Source organism: Heteronotia binoei, chromosome 11 (genome assembly GCF_032191835.1).
Source record: "Heteronotia binoei isolate CCM8104 ecotype False Entrance Well chromosome 11, APGP_CSIRO_Hbin_v1, whole genome shotgun sequence".
Classification (NCBI taxonomy): domain Eukaryota; kingdom Metazoa; phylum Chordata; class Lepidosauria; order Squamata; family Gekkonidae; genus Heteronotia; species Heteronotia binoei.
The window spans coordinates 19,140,635-19,164,763 of NC_083233.1; the positions used below are offsets into that span (position 1 = coordinate 19,140,635).

At 47.2% G+C, this 24,129-nt stretch overlaps 1 protein-coding gene across 1 annotated transcript in view; it reads left to right on the forward strand.

Annotated features, from left to right (window-relative positions):
• Positions 1-1,976: 1,976 nt before the first annotated feature.
• The window catches only part of LOC132579282 (transmembrane protein 182-like), a 33,192-nt gene continuing 11,039 nt past the window's right edge, over positions 1,977-24,129 (forward strand). Inside the window, exons 1-3 of the mRNA XM_060249552.1 lie at positions 1,977-2,206; positions 14,195-14,315; positions 23,206-23,304. Of these exons, the coding sequence (XP_060105535.1) occupies positions 2,054-2,206; positions 14,195-14,315; positions 23,206-23,304 (373 nt within the window). The 5' untranslated portion in view covers positions 1,977-2,053. The remainder of the gene's footprint in view (positions 2,207-14,194; positions 14,316-23,205; positions 23,305-24,129) is intronic.

Here is a 24,129-nt window from a genome sequence, read left to right on the forward strand (position 1 = left end):
TCAGCATAAAAATAAATACCAAGCTTGGATCCTAACCTCATTTTCTACTTACGGAAAACACTTCTGTCCAGGGACGGAGACAATATTGAACTATTCCGCCATCTCACTGCAAGCCCCCATTTCACCCTCATGCAGTCCCTGGGGGCCTCTAGAAGTTCCAGCCTGGCTGTGTGTTTTTGGTTCCTTTTCTGGAAAGGCTATCTTTCCCTTCCTCTTTTCAACATTAACTCTATCGCTGAATTGCTGTTGCTCTGGACTCCCTAGGGTTGCCAGATTCGGGTTACAAAATTCCTGGAGATCATGGGGGTGGAGTCTAAGGAGAGCAGGGTTTGGGGAGGGGAGGGACTTCAGTGGGGTATAATGCCATAGACTCCACCCTTCAAAACAGCCATTTTCTCCAGGGGGACTACTCTCTGTAATCTGGAGATCAGTTTAATTTTGGGATACCTTCACCTAAAGGGATCTGGCAGCACTAAAACTAGTGTGTGTCCCAAACTGGTGTGTCCACCCCAACATGTTAGTCTTCATTTCAAAACCTTCTAAAACGGGGGTGTCAAACCTGCAGCCCGAGGGTTAGATCGGGCCCCCGGAGGGTTCCTATCAGGCCCCCAAGCAACTGGCTGTCATTTGCTTCCTTCTCCCTCTCTCTTGCTTCCTCCTGAATCACAGCTTGCTTTGCCAGGCTTGCTCAATCACACAGTGTCAGGCGATGGAGACTCAAGGCTGTATTCATTTGAGACAATGTAATACTTTATTGGAAACTCATAGCTTGAAACAGAAGTTGAGACTAATACCTTGGCAGGGGTGTTTCTGGGTCTTATGGAATCTACATCAAAACAATATCTGAACAAAGACATTATTCTCAAAACAACAGGGAGTGAAGGTGCAAACTTTCACACGAGAGCTTCTGCTTATCTCCCAGCCTCTGGGAAGATGCTGGCCAGCGGCGGTATCTATTAACGGTCACATTCCTTTGCTCCCTTTACAACCTAAACAAAGTTAACACTTCATACGTCCCCTTTGATATGCATGGTGACTACAATATTACAAAGGCTAGGGGTTAGTATAGAAAAGTCCATTTGGTTAGTATTTTATAATTTCAGTATGATAGAGTTACAGAGCCTGACACACAGGAACTATGGAGCAAACCCTGTTTTCTCCATTGGCTGAGGCTCCTCCCTTGGGGGGGGGAGAGCTTGCTTTGCCAGGCTCTCTCAATTGCACAGTAGAACTACTGAGCCAAGCCTCTCTTCCTTCTATTGGCCAAGGCTCATCAGAGCAAGAGTTGTCAGTTATCAGAGACCGCTCAATAAACAAAATATTGCAACAGTGCTAATGTTTCAAGCATGTTTCATTTTAAGTTTTTAAAAAATCTTTCATTGTGTTTGTCTGTGTCCTTTATAAAGTTTATATCTCCACTACCTGGCATTGTATTTTATGACACACATGACCCGGCCCCACAAAGTCCCATTTATGTCAGATCTGGCCCTCGTAACAAATGAGTTCGACACCCCTGTTCTAAAAACTACTAGGCCCCGCCCCTGGCTTCACTTCTAATTCACGCTTGAGTTCTACCCTGAGGTCACAGAACCTTTGGCTTCAAAAGCTGGTGAAACTAGGTGGAAAGTGGCACTTCAGTGCTCAGGATGGCTTCCTGCAAAACAAAAATGCCAAAGAAGCAAATATAAATAATCTGGCTTCATTTGCATATGGGGTTGGGAGATGCACTTGGCACGGAATTTAAGGTCACTTTGGTTTAGTGTCCCCCCCCCCAAAAAAAAAACCACCCCTCTTAAAAAAAATGCATAGCATACGTAGCCTTTGCTCTAATGCCTCAGCTGTTCTGCAAGCCCAGGTCATGTGCTTTTCATAGTTCTTTCCTCGCGGCCCTGTGAAATGAACACCACTTGTGCAATGGTGCTGAGCCGTGTCTTAAAATAGAACCCCCTTCCTTCTGCTCAGACTCCCCCCCCCCATCTCAGAACAACTGGGCCATTTCCCCCTGCTCCCCTCCTTTTCTCAGTTTTAAGCCCCGGTTCCTCCTCTTTCTGCCATGAAGATCAAAATAGCGGCCTTTATCGCCGGGATCCTTGGGATTTTGGGTGTTCTGCTCTTCCTAATCGCCTTTGGGACAGATTATTGGCTCCTAGCAACAGAGGCGTGCGGAGGATTTGAACCTGAGAACAACACACTTCACACCAAGGAGGTAACAATAACAAAAACTACCTGAGAAATTCTTTGCCAGGCTGTTGCTTTAAAAATACCACTGTTGGGGGTGGGTGGGAAATGCTCTTTGAAACATACACCGAAGGTGAAAGTTTCGAGCTGTGGAGTTTTAAACTGAAAGGAGAAGACATTTCTGTCGGCCTGCTGATGGGTTCCGATTCAATTCATTCTTTAAGAAGTTGAACGAAAATTCAGGGTTGTTGTCAATCCCATATTCGCTGGGGAACAAGACACGTGGAGAGCTGGGGGTGGGGGCATTGAAACTACAATCTCTGCAATGGCCCTTAGGTTCGAATCCCCACTCTGCCAAGAAACTTTGCTGGGTAACTTTGAGGTGGTCACTCTGTAGGGCAGGGGTAGCCAAGGGTAGCTCTCCAGATGTTTTTTGCCTACAATTCCCATCAGCCCCAGCCATTGGCCATGCTGGCTGGGGCTGATGGGAGTTGTAGGCAAAAAAACATCTGGAGAGCTACCGTTGGCCACCCCTGCTGTAGGGTTTCAGCGTCCAGGTAGGGCATGGAGATTTTCCAGAGCTACAACTCATCTCCACACTACAGAGATCAGTTCCCCTGGAGAGAGTGAGGACTTTGGAGAATGGATTCTCTGGTGTTATACCTCACTGAGGTCTCTCTTCTCCTCAAACCTGGCCCTCCCTAGGCTCCACCTCCAAACATCTAGGAAATTTCTGCAACTTCAGTTCATGCATCCAATCTCCTCCCTGATGGAAAAAAGGTTACTGCAAACAGGTATGAGAGCTGCAATTCCTAATATGGTAGGTGGAAGAAACAGGATACCATCCCCATGTAACTCCTATCAAGAAATAAGTGTAGTTATTAGAACTGTAGCTCGAGTTTCTGAAAATGCCGCTAGTTTGCACGGAATCCCTCTTTAACCACATACAGATGCCTGATGTGCTAAAAGCTTTGTGCAGCACTATTCATGAGGAAACGGGGGGTGCCAGTTAAAGCTTTTGCCCCATGGTGAGAGGGCAGCAGTGTCGAATGGGCAGAGGCCACGTCCTGAACCCGCAGCCTGCTCCAGAGCTGCCTGCTCCACACTGCTCTTCCTTGCAGTCAGGGGTCATCTTGTAGAAAAAGAAGTGCTGGAACTCAATAGCACAAACTCCTTTGCATAACTTATTTGCATATGCCACAACCCCCTGACACACCGGAAGGTATACTAAATGATATCAGCATCTACCTTCAAATGCTTCTTGAATTAGAATTGTCAGAATAAAACCTTACTCCCATCACACTTTTAAAATGACTTTCTCCTATGCAGCCCCAGTGGCAGGATGAAGATTTCCATTTGTCTGCTTTGTATGTTTTGGTTATTTCCCCCATTTTTTGTGGGGGAAAATATTAGAAAGTTCGTCAAATCTTAGAGTTCAGCAAAATTCTCACAGGAGGTTTGAACAACAGAGCCCAGAAGCAAGTACTGGAGGAGAAAGAAAGAGCACAATACAATTTGGAGCAGTGGTCCCCAACCTTTTTGGCACCAGGGACCCATTTTGTGGAAGGCAATTTTTCCATGGACCGGGGAACGATGGTTTCAGGATGATACAATTGTGCACTTTATTTTGGTGTGGTGGTTAAGTGCACAAACTCTTATCTGGGGGAACTGGCCTTGGGTCAGGAGTTGTCCTTGAAAGGGCAGCTGCAGTAAGAGCTCTTTCAGTCCCACCTACCTCACAGGGTATCTGTTGTGGAGTGGGGGGGAAGGTAAAGGAGATTGTGACCGCTCTGAGATTCAGAGTGGAGGGAGGGATATAAATCCAATATCTTCTTCTACTGCAGTCCAAGCTCTGCTCACAACCCGAGTCAGCCTTCCATCCTTCCGAGTAAGTAAAATGAGTACCCAGCTTGGGTCAGCCATAGCTCTCGCAGAGTTATCCCCGAAAGGGCAGTTTCTGGGAGAGCTCTCTCTCAGCTCCACCTACCTCACAGGGTGTCTGTTGTGGGGGAAGAAGATAAAGGAGATTGTGAGCTGCTCTGAGATTCGGAGTGGAGGGCAGGATATAAATTCAATGTCTTCTTCTTATTATTATTACATTGTAATATATAATGAAATAATTATTCAACTCACGGCCCGGTTGCTGATAGGCCACAGCCCGATACTGGTCCACAGCCTGGGGGTTGGGGACCCCTGATTTAGAGGTTCCGGAGCTTTGCTTCTGTAAGCTCCTGTCCCAAATGAGGCCTTCTTGCAGCCATCCTTCAGTGCGAGTAACTTGCACAGAATCAGTCAGGATGACTCATGCAGCACACATGTGAGTGACTCGGGTGCTTGTCGTCTCTCCGGCCCAGCGATGGTAAAAAGGCAGCAATGCCAACTGAGCTGTGTTCAAATGCTTTGGCCAAGCAGTGAAGGATTGACTTGGCTGAATCCGGGACATGTAGGTTAAGTGAGTTCTCTGTCTAACTCCATGGGTTTAGTTTCAGAGGGCTGCTGCATTGGTCTGCAGTAGAACAACTAGATACATCAGCTACCTGACCAACAGAGCTTTGACTTTCGAAAGCTCTTACCCTGAAAATCTTGTCAGTCTCTAAGGTGCTCTTGAACTCAAATCATACTTAGTGGCATTCTCACACATTACATGGGTTTGCTACTGAGCGTACTCTCCAGAGGGCGCTGCAGCCAATCCGAGTTCTTATGACAAGTGTACCTGCGTGATGCCCAGGGGTGGAATTCTAGCAGGAGCTCCTTTGCATATTAGGCCACACCCCCGATGTAGCCAATCCTCCAAGAGCTTCCAAAAAAGAGCCTTGAAAGCTCTAGGAGGATTGGTTACATCGGGGGTGTGGCCTAATATTATTATTTATTATTTATTATTTATTTTATTTTATTATTATTTTATTATTATAACATGCAGAGCTCCTGCTAGAATTCTATCTTTGATGATGCCCATTTTCCTGAGCACGTGTTGCATTTACGGGTTACATTGTTGAGGTCTATTAAAACCCTTGTAGGTGTTCCCCTAAAAAAAGATGTAACCGATAGTGCCATGAGGGAAGAGAGGGAGAGAGGTGGTGGAGGCAGTGGGAGCAATGGGAGGTCGGGGGCTCTGAGTTGGCAGGGAGAGAAAGGAAGGCAAGGTCCTGGGACAGTGCTGGGGAGGGCACAAGATGGCTGGCAGTAGCCAGAGATTTGGAGCAGCAGGGCCTGGGAGAAGGGTGGGAAGGGAAGGCCGCGGAGCAGCTGCACGGAGTGGGGAGGCTGTGGGGCAGTGAGCTGGCAGCCCACCAGGATCCTTCCTCCACAAGTGATGGTGATGGCAGGAGGGAAATGGAGGTGGGACTGCTAAGTGCCACCTGAAAAAAATGAAAGCCCCCCCCCCCATTTTTCAAATCCTGGCTATGGAGCTGGTGTTTGGGGGGTAATGGGGGGTGGAGAGGAGCAGCTGAAACTGGGGGATTCCCATCCATTCTGGGGGCGGGGTTCTGGCATTCCTAGCTCTGGCCCACCAAGTCTTTTGGCCTGGCCCCCTCCTTGCCAGGGTTCTCTACTCCACACACAAGCAAATGGTCTTGCCAAAAGGCATGCCGTGAAAGAAGTCCATCCATAATGGATTCCCCATTTTGTGTTCCTGCACTCACAGCAATAGCTGAGTCAATCAATCCAGTCTAGGAACAGATTAGAATATCTGTTGATTGAGGAAAAGAGCCTCATGGCGCAGAGTGTTAAAGCTGCAGTACTGCAGTCCTAAGCTCCGCTCACGACCTGAGTTCGATCCCCGGTGGAAGATGCGTTCAGGTAGCTGGCTCTAAGTTGACTCAGCCTTCCACCCTTCCGAGGTTAGTAAAATGAGTACTCAGCTTGCTGGGGGGGGGGGGCAGAAAGTGTAGATGACTGGGGAAGGCAATGGCAAACCACCCCGTAAAAAGTCTGCTGTGAAAACGTTGTGAAAGCAACATCACCCCAGAGTCGGAAATGACTGGTGCTTGCACAGGGGACCTTTCCTTTCCATTTCTGATTGAGGAAAGTGTCTCTACTCATTAACCAGGTGGCAGACTTTAAAGAAAGTTAATTATTTATTAATTAACTTCTCAATTCATGGAAGGCAGAAGAGTCATTTTCAGAAAAGTTGTACTTTCTTGCCTATGCTTGGGTTACTAACCATCACATAGGCCTGCAGAGCTCAGCAAATTAGAACTGATATCCAGCCGACCGGAGTTCATTTTCTCTCCTGGAAAAAATGGGTGCTTTGGAGTGGGTGGACTCTATGGCACTAGACCCCGCGGAGGTCTTTCCTCTCTCCTGAGTCCACCTCAGGCTTCATCCCCAGATTGCCAGGTGTTCCCAGCCCAGAGCCGGCAACCATCCTGCTGACACAGGGCTGACTGTCTCTTCTGAAGTCCAAACCACATGGCTGCTGGGCAATTTAGATCCATGCGCCTGTAGATCCAAACACCCATCTATCTACCCCATTTTAATCTTACTCTTCTTCCAAACATCTCAGGGCACTATGAAGTATTCTGCCTTCCCCATTTTATCTTCATAATGACCCCGCAAGGTGTCGTGGGCTGGATGCGGTCAGGAGCAAAGTCCAAGTCTAGTCCAGGGTCGAGCCAGGAAGTTCTAACCAAAGCCAAGTCAGGGAGTTGTCGGTGGGCAAAGAGCAAGGGTGTCTGGAGCCAAGGGTCAGAAAGCCAGGGAATCCAATCAGGAGTACAAGAGCTGGGGTGGATGAGAGATTGTCACGTATGTGACTTGTCGCTTCCGTGAGGAGTCCAGCCCTAAGCAGGGGGCTAAATGGGCCTTTGCCGACGTCCCAATTAGCAAGCGGTGAAGCTTCTTTCAGAACTCAGGACTCAGTGACTGTCTTCCCTGGAGGCATGTGTCCCTCTGACGGGTCGCTAAGTCTCGGCAGAATTTCTCCCTTAGCCAAGCTACCCACAGGGATGAGTCTGGTGGGCTTCCTGCTTGCAGCTGTGCCTCCTCCACTGCTACCAGGTCAGATGTGGGGAATGCTGACTCAGGCGGCAACCTGTCTGCTTCTGGGGCATCAGAGGGGCTGGCTGCAGGATCTCCTCTCAACTTAGGCAGGGACCCAGCCTGGTCTTCGCCGTTGCTCATGACGCAAAGTAGGTTAGGTTTAGGAGATATGGCTGGCTTCAGGTCATCCATTGAGCTTCCTGGCAGATGTGGGGATTTGCAATCTGGTCTCTTACATCCAGGCCTGCTACTCTAACCACTGCACCCCACCTGGTAAGACCTCACCTGGAGTATTGTGTTCAGTTTGGGGCACCACATTTTAAGAAGGATGTAGACAAGCTGGATCGGGTCCTGAGGAGGGCGACGAAGATGGTGAGAGGTCTGGAGACCAAGTCCTATGAGGAAAGGTTGAAGAAGCTGGGGATGTTTAGCCTGGAGAGGAGGCGGCTGAGAGGTGATCTGATCACCATCTTCAAGTACTTGAAGGGCTGTCATCTAGAGGATGGTGAGGAATTGTTTTCTGTGGCCCTGGAAGGTAGGACCAGAACCAATGGGTTGAAATTAAATCAAAAGTTTCCGGCTCAACATTAGGAAGAACTTCCTGACCATTAGAGTGGTTCCTCAGTGGAACAGGCTTCCTCAGGAGGTGGTGGGCTCTCCTTCCTTGGAGGTTTTTGAACAGAGGCTAGATGGCCATCTGACAGCGATGAAGATCCTATGAATTTGGGGTAGGTATTTGTGAGTTTCCTGCATTGTGCAGGGGGTTGGACTAGAGGACCCTGGAGGTCCCTTCCAACTCTATGATTCCATGAAGTCCCCAGCATTGGGTCTAGTTTGGACTGAAGATGGTGCCTGCAGTGTCACACATGTGGGCATCACGCACAAGGAACAAAAGAATGAGAGGGTTTCTCACCCCCTCCAGAACTGTTGTTTTATTCATGCACAGATCTGGGATGGTTCAATTGATTAATCAATCGAAAGTCATACAATTCATCAACGAAGTGTTCTTTAATCAAGTGACAGCCCTATGGCAAATGGATGCCTCTGCTAATGCAAATGCAGCCTCCTCTGATGTGATCCATCAGTGCCTGTGTTGCCCCTCCTAAAGGGCGTGGCACACCAAAGGCAAAGGGAAAACACAGTATGCAAATCCAACAGATGCAGAGTTATTAATTTTTTTTTAAAAAAACCCTCTGTTCTTGATGTGTTTCATTGATCTTGATCAAGACATGTTCCATCTCTGTCTGCAGAGGAGCTGGATCTCCAGACATTGCTTTGTTGACACCTTTGTGCTTATGCCAGTGCATGCATCCATGCAGTAACAACAACAGCGGCTGATTGAACATCCACCAGGTCCTCTTCTCCAGTCACACACAGACGACTAATCTTCTGATGGACTTGTTGTCTTTTCCTTCCTAACAGATGGACGGTATTCCTTCGTAACAGTGCCCTTGAAAAAGATTACATCTCTAGACCTTTTCATTGTGCAGGTAGAAGGGGGAAGGTTCACACCTTATATCTCGGCCATAAAAAAAGCTAGCAACCTTTTAAAAAACCCCAAAAGCTGAGAATTCAGAGAAGTGAGCAGATTGTAGCAGCAGATTTTTATTACGTTGGTGTGCATGGTGTTTCCTAAAGTCTGGTGTCCATTTAAGCAGCTCTTAGCAATGTTAATATCTGCTGATGTGTTCTGGCATATGCACAGTTCGGGATGGAGGGTAGAAACCAGTGCAAACCTGGTTCAGCAAGCACTGGAGTAATGTGTTGCCAAACCAAACTGATCACCTCTTGTCACAGGCAAAGAAGGTAAATTCAGCTGTTGAAGATGTTCAGCATAGGGTGGCCAGGTCCTTCCTAGGCACTGGTGGGAGGTGTGGTTGTTGACTCCATGTTGGGGAACTTCTGGAGGTTTGGGGGTGGAGCCTTGGGAGGACAGGGACCTCGGTGGAATACAATCAGGGCCGGCTCTGCCACTAGGCAAACTAGGTGATTGCCTAGGGCGCTGGCTTTCTGGGACACCGAACAGGGCACCCCCAGGGCTCTTTTTTCTAGCAGGAGCTCTTCTGCAAATTAGGCCATGCCTCCTGATGTAGCTAATCCTCCTGGAGCTTACAGTAGGCCCTGTACGAAGAGCCCTGTAAGCTCTTGAAGGACTGGCTACATCAGGGGTGTGTGGCCTAATATGCAAAGGAGCTCCTGCTAGAAAAAGAGCCCTGGGCACCCCCATGTGACTTGGTGATGTTATCAGTGTGTGTGTGTGTGGGGGGGGGGGACACCAGAAGTTAGCCTTGCCTAGGGTGCAAGACAGTCTAGGGCCAGCCCTGAGTACAATGCTATAGAGTCCACCCTCCAAAACATCCATTTTCTCCAGGGAAATTGACATCTAGCGTCTGGAGATGAGCTGTAGATCCAAACAGCGATCCATCTACTCCAGGATCCCCAGGTTCCATCTGGAGGTTGGCATCCCTAGAACTTCAGGACAAAATTTGCAGCACCCTCTGAAACCTTAGTCAAAGCTGACTTAGAGTCTGCTGGTCTCTTTGTGGTTCTACTACTAGGGTTGCCAAGTCCAATTTAAGAAATATCTGGGGACTTTGGGGGTGGAGCCAGGAGACATTAGGGGTGGAGCCAAGATCAAGTCTGTGACAAGCATAATTGAACTCCAAAGGGAGTTCTGGCCCTCACATTTAAAGGGACGGCACACCTTTTCAATTCCTTCCTTCCATAGGAAATAATGAAGGATAGGGGCACCTTTTTAGGGCTCATAGAATTTAACCCCCTGGTCCAATTGTTTTGAAACTTTGGGGATATTTTGGGGAGGGGCACTAGATGCTGCACCGAAAATTTGGTGCCTCTACCTCAAAAAACAGCCCCCCCCAGAGCCCCAGATACCCGTGGATCAATTCTCCATGATTTTCTATGGGAATAAATCTCCACAGGGAATAACAGAGTTCCCAGCAGACATTCCCTCCCCCCGCTTTCTGACGACCCTGAAGCGGGAGGAGGGCCTCCAAACCGGGGGATCCTCTGCCCCCACCTGGGGATTGGCAACCCTATCTGCTACTCAGGCTTCAGATTCAGCAGGCGCTCACAGGAGTGCCCTTTCTGAGGGCTCCCCCTCTTTCTCCCCAACTACCTTGTCCATTAAATAGCAGATGCAGATGCATAACAAGCTCTAGATTAGGAGAGCAGGTAGGTAGCCAACCACCAGGGGCTTTGCCATGCTCCCAGCAGCCCTCATTAACCCCTGGAGAAGCCTACACCTTCCTTTCTCCTCTTCTTCTGTGATTTTGGGCAATGGCTTGCTGGCCTTTTGACTGAGGGGGGCAGCCCAGGAGAGCCCCAGGCAAGTGAGGCCTGCTTGGGCTGGCTGGATCTCTAGCCAGCCCAAGCAGGCCTCGCTTGCCCGGGGCTCTCCTTTCTTGCATCAGGTTGCTTTTGACTGGGGGTGGTGGCATATGCTAATGAATTATGCTAATGAGCTCTGCCACCTGTTTTTCGACAAAACGACCCCTGCTTCTACTCACCATCTTTGACAAGTTACTGATTATTTCCCACAGGTGAAACTAAGGTTCATGGTGCAAAAAAACGACTCCTGGAAAAACTCTGGCTCCTCCCAGTCAATCATGGTCTCATCAGGGGAAGATAAGGGAAGAAAAATACTTCCTTTGCCCTACATCGAGGTCATTTCATGGCATTGATTAGTATCTACAGACCAGGACACGAATCCTGTGCCGTGTTTCTTGCACAACAGTCCCCCATAGCTGCCTTCTTTTAAAACTGAGGGGACCATCAAAAGCTGTTTGTACAAGATGGAGGGCTTGAAGCTAGTAGTAAGACAGTTTATTAGTATGGCCTACGGCCATCACAAATCACAATACGCAGTATGCCAAAATTTTAAATAACACAACAAAAAATGCCAGCTACTGACCAATTTACTAAGAATATATAGAAATCAGTCCAAATGTCCAAAACATGTATATTCAAGTTCCAAAGTAGTGTGGTGACAAGCCAATCGATTAAGCCAATCGACTTGTTTCTTTCCAGTCTTCATCAGCTACTGCTCAGTATGTGGCTTCTTGCTGAGCTGTAGACGATGTGAAATTGCTGCTGGAGACGCTCAGCGTCCCTCTTTTTTGAAAATTGTGTAAAGAATATCTATAATTGAATCAGGTCTGATGAAGACTGGAAAGAAACAAGTACTTAATCGATTGGCTTGTCACCACACTACTTTGGGACTTGAATATGCATGTTTTGGACATTTGGACTGGTTTCAATATACTTCTTAGTAAATTGGTCACTAGCTGGCATTTTTTGCTGCGTAATCCATTATAGTGACCTCTCTCAGATTGTATTCTCAAATTTTAAATAAGTCAAAAATAATCCAATCAATAGATGGGCTTTATAAAATGGTTTAAAATTGATAACGATAGATTAAAATAAGGATTTTTAAGGATGCGGTGTACTGTTTAGTAGTAGCTCCCAACCTTTTTGGCACTAGGGACCGGTTTTATGGAAGACAATTTTGTCACGGACTGGGGGCGGGGTGCTGGAGTTTTTGCCACCTCAGGCTGCTACCCCCACCCCGTCCCTGACCCCCATGGGGGGCTTTAAATGAAGGCTAGGCGAAGGTCGCTGCCATGCTGCCCCTTCCACCCATCCAGGACCCAGGTGGATGAAAGAGGTGGTGCTAGGCTTGCCAATCCCCAGGTCCCAGCGGGGGTTCTCCCTTTTTTCCAGACTCCTTCTCACCCCCAGTCAGCTGGCCGGCGGGGGGAAGCCCTGCCCCACATCCACCATGTGCCTTCTCACTTTGGAAAGCTTAAGACTCCACTTGGAAAGGTGTGCCTGTGTCTTTAAATATGTAGGATCCAGGCTGAATGGGGGCGGGGTGAGCAGGCAGAACAACGTGGCTGCTCCCAGTGGCTGTGAAAGCAGCCCAGACCCTCTGTTTGTTGCACAATCTTTTCAGAGGTCGTTTGTATAGTAAAGGTAAATATGAACCTTTGGCTTCCCTGTGTTCTTGTGCTTGGTTCTTTGGTTTCCCTGTGTTCTTGTGAAGGACTTGGAAGATCAACAACTCATGAGTAAATTGCCCCAGTGTGACCTCACAAGTGTGGGATTGCAAACTGTTTTATTTTTGCTGCTCTGTGTGTGTGTATGCAAGTCATCCCTCTCTGTTTGAAAACCTCCAAACAGAGCCCTGTTTGAAAGCCCCTGTTTGAAAACCTCCAAAGAAGGAGAGCCCGCCCACCTTCCGAGGAAGCCTGTTCCACTGTATGTGTGTGTGTGTGTGTGAGAGAGAGATGACTCGCAACGGCTTGGGTGAGGAAATGAAGACTGTATTCAGGGGAACTGCGCTGCTGTGTGTTTTGTTTATTTATTTTAGGGAAAGTCCCCTGGCTCCATCCCCAAAGTCTCCCAGCCCAACCCCCAAAGTCCCCAGATATTATCTGAGTTAGACTTGGTAACCCTAAGTGGTGCTTCAGAGTGAGGCTGCGCTGCCTGTTTTGTCTGCGTGGATCCTGGGCAGGCGGAAGGGGCAGTGGGGCACCTGTGCCTCACTCTGCAGCCCGGTTGCTAACAGGCCACGGACCAGTCCTGGTCCATGGCCCGGGGGTTGGGCACTGCTGTATAGGACATCTATGCCAATTTTACAGGCAGCTGCAAAAAACCTTGCACGAGAAGCTGTAGTCTGCAAGTTGACACCTTATAAGAAGCTTTCTTGAAAACTCAGAATCAGAGCAGCCCGGGAACCTCCTGCACAGAGGGAAAATAAACTTAACACGCATTTCTTGATAGAACCAGCATGTTCATTTGTTTCAACAACACCAGCACCACAAGGACAAACCCTCTCTAACACGGGGATCTTTCTATATCTCCCCTCCAACACTGCAGAGGGGAATACATGCCATCCGGCTAGAGAAAATGCTCTATGATGGGTAAGAGACTCTGGAGACGAAAGACCTGGATTTTAACATTATCCACTTACATTTTAATATTGTCCACTTACATGGGGAAAAAATAGTTCCTTTGCTGTGTCGAAGGATAATGTTGTGTATGTGGATTCATGTGAATGTTCTTTACCAGTGTTCTTGCCTGGCTCATTGGAGCCTAAGGACGTGAGCTTGGGGACTCTAGAACAATGAGCAGTAGGATCCAAATCCCTGCTGCCCTGGGCCAACCAGAAACCCCCTGCTGGTTCAAACGATCCAATGACGTCCTAGCGTGGGAACCCAGGACTGCATATAGTTTATTTTATTTTATTTTATTTTTTATTTATTTTACTTTATTCCATTTATATCCCACCCTCCCCGCCAAAGCGGGCTCAGGGCGGCTTACATGCTCATGCGTATGCATGAGTATAAAACATATAAAAGACATAAAAACCATAAAACAGTTTAAAAACACAGAAAAATTAACATTTTGATGCTATGGTCTTAAATTCAGATTTATGTTCTCTGTAGGCAGGTCTTAGAAGGTCCTTTCCGCTGCTGCTACAGGGTAGCTTGCAATAGGTGGTCCAGATGTTTCCTGAGGACTGTTATGGCCAGCAATCTAGTTTGCAAATATCTGGTGGAAGAGTGCCGTCTTACAGATCCTGCGGAACTGTATGAGCTCTTGCAGGGTCCTAACTTCTTCTGGCAATTCATTCCACCAGCGTGGGGCCACTACAGAGAAGGCCATGGCTCTAGTTGTCATGAGCCTGGCCTCCTTAGGGCCGGAGATTGAAAGCAGATTTTGTGATCCAGACCGAAGTGCTCTCTGGGGAACATGTGGGGAAAGGCAGTCCCTAAGGTATGCAGGACCCTGGCCATATAGCACCTTGAAACGAACCCGGTATGCAATAGTTGGCCCCGTTGACCCAGTTTAGCCAGTCTTCTTAGCCACTAGTTACCATGCTGTAATTCAATAAAGAGCTATGATCATGGCAAGCTTGTCTCTTCTACGCGTTAAACCCATTATATTATAGATAACAAAAGCAAAGGGAGTTCCAAAGCAGTCCTGGCTAATTCTTGTTCTTCATTTCTAGGGCAGGAAGGGAGAGCAGAAGAACGACAGCCGAGAAGTTCTTGCCTTTCACCATGAAGGCTTCTTTTGGAGGTGTTGGTTTTTCGGAGATTACAAAGAGAGCATGTGGACCTTCTGGTTTAGTGAGTATGGAGGACCTCTTGAACAGCTTGCCTTTTAAAACGGTTTGCAGGCTTGGCCTGAGAAAGACGGTGGTGTTTTGAGCGGAGCAATCACATCTCTCAAGATGAAAGAAAAGACTCAGCTAGACTGCCATCTGGCAGATTGCCAACGCCTTTCCTTTGCACACTCAACAGGGTGGTAGCAGGTGCAACCATGCTTTACAGGGGAGCGCATGCATGTGAAGAGGGTCTCAGCTGGGGAGCGTGGTTGCCATTTTGAACACCATTTCATTCATTCATCATGACACAGAGAAGCTTGTCACTGGAGGTGCTAGTGCATAGATTGGACGATCTTTGGCTGAAGTTCAGCCAGGAGACCATGGGCCAGTGGCAGAGCACATGCTTTGAATGCAGAAGGCCCCAAGTTCAATCCTTAGGATCTCTAGTAAGAAAGCATCACTTAGCAGGTAAGGTTAGTATTGTTACTGTTATTGTTGCTGTTGCTGCTGTTGTTGTATGACATTGTGTGTAGCATAGCCTGGAGATCCTAAGATTGTCTGGCAACCAGACACTCTAGTTCTTTTAGCATTATGCATCACTAGGTGGCAAGCTAGACTTGTTTTTAAGGCAAGAGATGTTTCAGAGGTAGTTTGAACATAACATAAGAGAAGCCGTGTTGGATCAGGCCAATGGCCCATCCAGTCCAACACTCTGTGTCACACAGTGGCCAAAAAACCCCAAGTGCCATCAGGAGGTCCGCTAGTGAGGCCCGAACACCAGAAGCTCTCCCACTGTGCCCGCCATTGCCTCCTCCTGCATTACAAGCCTGGTATTCCTTGGAGGTCGCCTATCCAAATACTAGCCACGGCTGACCCTGCTTAGCTTCTGAGATCTGACAAGACTGAGCTAGCCTGGGCTATGCAGGACAGGACAGCAGGTAAGGTGAAAGACCTCTGCCAGAGATCCTGGAGAGCTACTGCTAGTCAGAACAGCCAACACTGACCTTGATAGAACAGTGATCTGACAAACAGGGCACCATTATGTGCATTTATCTGTCTTTTAGCAGCACTGTTCTAAAACTCACAGGCTATACTGTATAATCCTAAAGACGCTACTGGGCATGATTTTTTAGGGACATGGGGAAGCTGTATGCCCTGCAAAAAGAAGACAAGAGGCCCTGAAAAAGGCAATGATGCTAGAAAAAGTTGAAGGCAGCAGGAGAAGAGGAAGACCCGACATGAGATGGATGGATTCAGTCAAGGAAGCCACAAGGGCCCTCAGATTGCAAGACCTGAGCAAGGCTCTTAATGAGAGGACCTTTTGGAGTAGGCTTCCCAACTACCCCGCCCTGGCGGGGGACCCCTGAATTTGCGGCCTCCTCCCCCGCTCTCCAAAAATCTGGAAGCGGGGGCGGGGGGGAGAAGAACATGCGTGTAGGCATCATGTAGTTGTAGAGCTCTTGCAGGTTTAGAAACCTGCAAACTGATCCGTTTGTAAAATGTGTGCCTGCACAGGAAACAGGAAACAGAAAGGGCTTCATTGGAAAGGGTCAGTAATAGTTTCCATGGAGAATGGCCCCTCCCTTTCTTTTGCTTTCGTTTTCAGAGCAAGTAGAGTTCTGCAGGAACAAGACCCAGTAAGTATTTGTGTGTGTGAGAGAGGGAGGGGGCAGGGGATTCCCTGTTTGGAGGCCCTCCCCCCCTTTAGAAAGCGTGGGGGGAGGGAAATGTCTACTGGGCACTCTATTATTCCCTATGGAGAACAATTCCCATAGGGAATAATAGGGAATTGATTCGTGGGTATTGGGGGCTCTGGGGGGGGCTATTTTTTGAGGTAGAGGCACCAAATTTTTAGTATAGCATCTAGTGCCTCTCCCCAAAATACCCCCCAAGTTTGAAAACGATTGGACCAGAGGGTCCAATTCTATGAGCCCCAAAAGATGGTGCCCCATCTTTAATTATTTCCTATGGAAGAAAGGCATTTTAAAAAGTGTGCTGTCCCTTTAAATGTGATGGCCAGAACTCCCTTGGAGTTCAATTATGCTTGCCACACTTTTGTTTCTGGCTCCACCCCCAAAGTCTCCTGGCTCCGCCCCCAAAGTCCCCAGTTTTTTCTTGAATTGGACTTGGCAACCCTATTTTGGAGGCCATTCATTCATAGGGTCACCATAAGTCAGAAGCCACTTGACAGCACTTAACACCTACACATATGCCCTGCACGGGAGTGACCTTCTAATATTTCCGAAAAACCTCCCGAGAAGAACTGGTTCCAGAGACCAGAATCATAACAGCTTGGATTGTGCTTCTGAGGCAGACAAGGGTAATGAAAATCAGGGTCAGATTAAACCCTATGGAGGCCCCTAGGCAGCCAAAAAATTGTGGGGGAAGCCTCACAAATTATCTCAGAGTTAAAGTGACTGCACCACTGTCTGCACCCCCTGCAGACACCTTCTCAAAACCCACTTTGACAAAGCTGTGGGGGAGAGGCAGAGAGAGGCAAACTTGGTGATGATGCCAGCAGCAGCCGCACCAGGCAATTCAGGCAAAGAGCGGCTCAGTTGCTGGCTGTGTGCGGAGACTGGGAGGGTTGCAAGCAGGGAGGAAATGGGAGGGGGGAGAAACTGGCTCAGGCCCCTAAAGGCATGGGGCCCCATAAGCCAGTGCCTACTTGGCCTAATTGTTAATCCAGCCCTGATGAAAATGATCTGGAAATATTTTTCTATGCACTTCCGAATTTTAAGTTCTAAAAATTTGCCAAAGACTTGATTTCATTTAAAACCCAATTCTGGGCATATTTACTTGGAAGTAGAGCATGAGGCTGACTGCTGACTACCAGGGACTAACTGCCTAGTAGAGGGTAAATAGGATATAGAACCATCTCCAGGTGTCATCTGGAGATCTTGCACTAGTACAGTTCAGATGACCAAGATCTGTTCTTCTGGAGAAAATCTGCTTTAGATGATGATATCGATGATTATGATATTGAATTTATAGATGACGATATTAGATTTTTATATGATATTGGATTTATATCCCTCCCTCCACTCCAAATCCGAGAGGCACAAACCGATTTCCCACTTGCCTTACACCACTTTCCCACTCCTCTTCTCAGCGGGGCTTCCATCCAATTTCACGCCATCTGCCCCAGGGCTGCAACTAGCTTAGACTTTTTCACATGTGAAAAAGCTGAAGCTAGTTGTAGCCCTGGGGCAGATAGTGTGAAATCGGACGGAAGCTTCACTGAGAAAGAGCATGAGAACGGGGTAAGGCGAGTGGGAAAGTGGTGCCAGAGCATCTCACAATCTCCTTTACCTTCCTCCCCTACAACAGACACCCTGTGAGGTGGGTAGGCCTGTGAGAGCTCTCCCAGAAGCTGCTCTTCCAAGGATACCTCTGCGAGAGCTATGGCTAACCCAAGGCCATTCCAGCAGATGCAAGTGGAGGAGTGGGGAATCAAACCTGGTTCTCCCAGATAAGAGTCTGCACACTTAACCACTACACCAAACTGACTCTATTATACCCTGCTGAACTCACTCCCCTCCCCAAACCCCACCTCCTTCAGGCTCTACTCCCAAAATCTCCAGATATTTCCCAACCTAGATCTGCTAACCCTAAATCCATGCCTTAAGATGGTCTTCCTTACCTTCCGTTTCGAGTATTTGTTGATAAAATATGAATAATTCCCAATCTGCAGCCGTAATGCAATAACGGAGGTCTTCCGTTATTATAATTATTATAATACCTCAGATATTACTTTAAGTCAAATGATCAAATTAAACATAACTTGAAACCATCCCCATAACATGAGATATTCTTGATAACCGGCAGACCTTTTATTACTTTTGGTGTCTGCATTAATGAGACTGATCGCAGCAAATTCATTTTGCTGCTTTTGTGGATATAATAATTAATGCAGTAGAAATTTCATTAGTCATTTAGTGCAAACGAATGTCCATTTATTATAAAGTGCCCCCATTCCGTGAGAAACATTTTTAAGTAAAGTGGATAATCATTAATTAATTTGTTTAACGTTCATCCTATTGCCTGTTCATCATGATAAGCCTGACTGGTATTAATATTGATGGGACACCTCTGCCGTATTGGTCCTTCCACTGCTAGGGAGGATGTTGTTGGCTGTTGCCAATACATGAGTGGGGCAATTTGAAAGAAAATGATTGAAACTTAAAATTAAAATGTGGAATTCGCTGCCAGAGAAGAAGAAGACTGCAGATTTAAACCCGCCCTTCTCACTGAATCAGAGACTCAGAGCAGCTTAGAAGAAGAAGAAGAAGAAGATATTGGATTTATATCCCGCCCTCCACTCCGAAGAGTCTCAGAGCGGCTCACAATCTCCTTTATCTTCCTCCCCTCACATCCTGTGAGGTGGGTGGAGCTGGAGAGAGCTCTCACAGCTGCCCTTTCAAGGACAACCTCTGCCAGAGCTATGGCTGACCCAAGGCCATTCTAGCAGGTGCAAGTGGAGGAGTGGGGAATCAAACCCGGTTCTCCCAGAGAAGAGTCTGCACACTTAACCACTACATCAAACTGGCTCTCCTATATCTCCTATATCTTCCTCCCCCACAACAGACACCCTGTGAGGTGGGTGGGGCTGAGAGGGCTCTCCCAGAAGCTGCCCTTTCAAGGACAACTCCTGCCAGAGCTATGGCTGACCCAAGGCCATTCCATCAGCTGCGAATGGAGGAGTGGGGAATCAAACCCGGTTCTCCCAGGTAAGAGTCCGCGCACTTAACCACTACACCAAACTGCCTGTAGTGATGGCCACAGGAATAAACAGCTTTAAAAGGAGGTACGGTCGATTCATAGAGGACATGTGTATCGGTGGCTAGTGGCTACTAGCCATGGTGATTGAGGGAAACCTCCACATTCAGAGGCACCAGGACTTTTTTTGTAGCAGGAACTCCTTTGCATATTAGGCCCTGATGTAGCCAATCCTCCAAGAGCTTACAGGGCTTGTAGTAGCTCCAGGAGGATTGGCTACGTCAGAGGTGTGTGGCCTAATATGCAAACGAGTTCCCGCTACAAAAAAAAAAAAGCCCTGAGAGGCACTAAACCTCTGAATCCCAGAGCCAGGAGGCAACATCAGGGGAAGGCCTCGGTTTCTATGCCCTGTTCTTGGCTGTCCAGAGGAACTGGTTGGGCCACTGTGTGAGACAGGATGCTGGACAAGACAGACTAAGGCCTGATCCAGCAGGGCTCTTCTTATGTTCTTAAATGCGGGATGTGTTGGAGGTTTATCAAATTATGCCTAGTTTGGAAAAGTGGATAGAGAGCTGGCTGGCCACTGTGGGAAGAGAACGCTAGACCTGAGGAACCTTTGATATGAGATGTTCTTATGTCCTCTCAATCTTGAAAACTTGCACTGATTTCGCACTAGGGCTTGTTCCGAGTGGAGAGCCCTTTTAATCCCAGTGTTTCACTCCATTTTTGCACAAGTTGCCCCGGAGCTGTGAGTCGGTCTGCCATTCTCCCGCAGCAGAGAAACCCAAAGCACAAGGCTTTCCGTGAAAACCAGCCTCTGTACAACCAGCACTCACCAAACAATTCAACAGTTACAAAAGCATATATTAGTTCATGATAGACCATACAATTAGTCCTTAGCAAAATAGGGAACGTGTTCACCAAGAATCAATCCAGTCTTTATAGCAATCATTGCTCAGTTCATTCCAAGGAATCCTGGTGAAATAGTTGTGCAATTGGCCAATGTCTCAATATATGATCAATGTCTCAATATATGCAGCCAGCAATCCAAAAGGTTGAAAAGAACAAGGTCGTACTGGAACCCTTGTTTCGCACAGGCTTCTTTGAGCTGCAAAAATCCTTTTTACAACATTTTCATACCCTGGGTAAAAAATGCCATTCCATTACGACATTGAAAGGCACTTGAACCGCTTGGAAGAAGATTCTGCTTATTGTGGAAGAGCACCACACCAACTCACAGCTCTGGGGCAACTTGTGCAAAAATGGAGAGAAGCCCTGGGAGCAGAAGGGCTCTCCACCCAGAACAAGCCTCGTGTGAAATCGGTCACAATTAAACAAGTTGAGGAAAAAAGCTCTTGCAGTGTGATGCAGCTAATAGGAACAAGTTCAGAGAGGGGCGATGGAGACAGTCAGAGAACTGGGAAGTATTGGAAAGGCAATTGGAAAGGTGTACAAAGAAGAAGAGAAGGCCCTGCGGGAGACAGCAAGAAGACAATTAGAAGGTCAGCACCTTCTTTCCTGTTGTGTCACTCCTTGTCTGTCTCTAGATTTCTACTCTCAGGGCAATTTCCCCCTTTTTTTCAGAAGTGGCACACTCAGCCTTACCCTCTCTTTTTTCCAGATACGTAGTTCGTAATCTATTTCTGTCTCTCCTCTTTCCTATCAAGTATGTTAATTCCTAAATAAAACATGATCTACTCTTTAATCAGGTTGTGCACTGTTACTGTGTTACACTGCCAACAGAAAGCACGTCTTATGAGGAGAGGTTGAAGGAACTGGGCATCTTTAGCCTGGAAAAAAGGAGGATGTGACTGTTTTTTTCAAATACCTGAGTGGCAGCCACTGGGAACAGGGAAGAGACTTATTCTCCACTGATCCAGAAGGCAAAGCTAGACTGAGTGGGGTAAAATTACAAAAAGGTAGATTTCAATTGAACATTAACAGACACTTCCTAAATTGAGTTTGATGACAGAATCAATGGATAACTAATTGTGGGCTCATCATTGCTAGAGATCTTTAACCAGAAACTGGACAGCCATCTGTCAAGGATGCTCTAGCTTTGGATTTCCTTCCTTGTGCGGGGAGTTGGATTAGATGGCCTACAAGTAGGATTACCAAGCTCCAGGCAGGCTCTGAAGATCTCCCAGAATTACAGTGGATCTCCAACCTACAGAGATCAGTCCCCCTGGCTGATTTGTAGGGTGAAGTCTATGGCATTATACCTTCCTGGGGTTGTTCCCTTCCTCATAATCTACCTTCCCCAGGCTGTGCCCCCAAATCTCTAGGAGTTTCTCAACCTGGAGTTGGGAAACTTACCTCTTCCACCTTCTGTCCCTTTCCACCTTTAGTACTCTACCATTGTCATCCTAAACAGATCTGCACCTTTTGAAGTCCATTAGAGTGGTGTGATTCTGGTTAGGTTAGCAATGAATGATTCCTTTATGCAACACATAATTGTGTTATGTCATTCATTATCACAAGATGTGGTGATTATTGTGTTGTGAAAGACAATGCAGCAATCTATCACGGGGTATAGGTCTATCGATGGCTACTAGCTATGCTGGTTCAATGGATCTTCCATGTTCAGAGGTAGGGTACCTCTGAATATCAGTTGAGGGGGAGGCAAATTTTTGTCTTCTACCCTCCTTGTAGTCCTTACAGGGACTTCTGGATGGCCTCTATGGGAAACAGAATGCTTACCTAGATGGACTTTTGGTCTAATCCAGCAAAGACCTTTTCTGATAGGCTACATTGGGGTGAATTCAGTGATCAGCGGTTGGTGGTGGTGGCTGATGTAGAAAGAGACACCTTGTGGTATGATGACTTCTAGTACAAAAAACTTTGTAGACACTCTGAGCTCTACAGTCAAAATCCTGAACAAATAGCAGCCAGTTTCCTGATCAAGCACGCATGCAGCACATGCAGCAACCGTGTTACTTATTCAGCCAAACTTGTCCTGTATAAACTCCTCAAGAGGAGTTTCTGACTGTAGAGTTTGATCCTGTGATGGTTGTTCCACACATGCAACTAATCACTAGATGCTGTAGCCACAAAGTGGCAAAAATTCATATTGTGCTCTATGGCATAGGTTTCCAAAGATCAGGAACTCCTGTGCCAGAAACTATGAAATTACGCACCTACGCACAGCTTTTCTCTGAGTTGAGCCACCCTTTTGAGATCCAAGATGAAGCATTTGCCAAGCAAGAAAAGATTCATGGGCTCCACTGCACACCTAGACAAACCACTGGTTTATTCTTGATCCAGAAGAATTATAACATCTTCCAGTTCAAGTTGAAATATTGCCTGGGCCACAATAGTTTATAATTCTTCTTAGTGAGGTCTCATTCACAAGGGTGTGCTCTTTTTGAGTGACCCAGTTCTGCCTCTGAAGTAGCCTCGGTGTTTCCACCATTCCATTCCATTGTTCCATTCCATATGGCTCTCATATGAAGTTGTCTTCTACTCATTGAGACCACAGGTCTATCAAGGTCACTATTGTCTATTCTGTTCTTCAAGGTCTCTGAGGTAGAGGTCTTTCATATCACTTGCTACCTAATCCTTTGTATTTGAGATGCTGAATATTGACTCTGGGACCTTCTGTAACATTGAGCCATGGCCCATCCCATTTCTTGAGAGATGAGATGATGGGTTTCTCTCTATCCAGTGCTACCTGGACAATAGTGCCTTTGAGAACATCCATCTGCTTGGCCTGTCCTACAGGAATTCTTAATGTCACATATAATGTGATTTTTTGGGGAGGGGCATGAGATAGAGCTACCAGCCAACTGCATGTAAGAATGGGTGAACATCTCTGGTGTCCCTTGGGGGCACCGGCTGCAGTCAGTGGATGGCCGTCTGTGAAGACTAGCATCTTCTGGAATAGTGCTACCTAGAAGTAAACTTGGACAATAGAAGTTTATGTTAGTGTAGTAGAGAGATAAATAGTACAAGACTGGAAAACATGGAGAGACCTGGCCCATAGAATTGCCAAGATTTGGACATGACTGAATGGTCAACAACAACAACAACAGCAACAATAACAGAGATATACAGGAGATGTTCTCATTGCAGCCTGGAATTAGGGAGCATTGCCTTATTGATAAGTGTGCATGGTTAGTGTTCTTGTATAAGTTTCTTGCTGCTATCATTTTGCAGGGGTCAAAGTCTAGTTCTCGTCCATTTCTTTTCCCCAGCTAGTCAAGGGCATCCGAAATACTGCATGAACGGTTACCTGTTCCCTATGCCCATCGCACTCGGACCATATCCACACCCTTCCTATGATGCGACTGCAGGTAAGTGCAAGTTAATAGAGTAACAGTTAACCTTCACTTCATCCTGGGGTGTGCGAAATACAATTCATTTGCAGTGAATGCTGTGTTGTTTCTGGTCCAACAGAAACAGGCAATTGAACTCGGCTAGTTGAAAAATGCCGTGATGTAGCCAATCCTCCTGGAGCTTACAGTAAGCCCTGTAAGAAGAGCCCTGTAAGCTCTTGGAGGACTGGCTACATAAGAGGGGTGTGGCCTAATATGCAAAGGAGATCCTGCTACAATAAAAGCCCTGGACCTTGGACTTCTTGGGTGGTTTTCCATCCAAATACTAACCAGGCTCAACCCTACTTAACTTCCAAGATCTGACAAGACTGGGCTAGCCTGAACCATCCAGGGCAGGGGGACATTATCACAGATACTGGCAGGGTTTTTTTTTGTAGCAGGAACTCCTTTGTATATTAGGCCACACCCCTTGATGTAGCCAATCCTCCAAGAGCTTACAAGGCTCTTAGTGCAGGGCCTACTGTAAGCTCCAGGAGGATTGGCTACATCAGGGGTGTGGCCTAATATGCAAAGGAGTTCCTGCTACAAAACAAGCCCTGGATACCGGTAAATGCCTGCTGTGTTGTAACATATTCGTAAATTGATTAAACCCTAATATGTATGAATGTATATGCATCAGAGCAATCCTATGCAGAGTTACTCCAGTCTGAGACCAATTCCCCACTAGGCTTGTTCTGGTGTCAGAGCTCTTCCCCCGTCCCCCAACACTTCCATCCGATTTTACTCAAGTGGCCACGGGGCTGCGACTTGCCTCACCTCTTTCCCGCAGCAAGCAAGATCCTC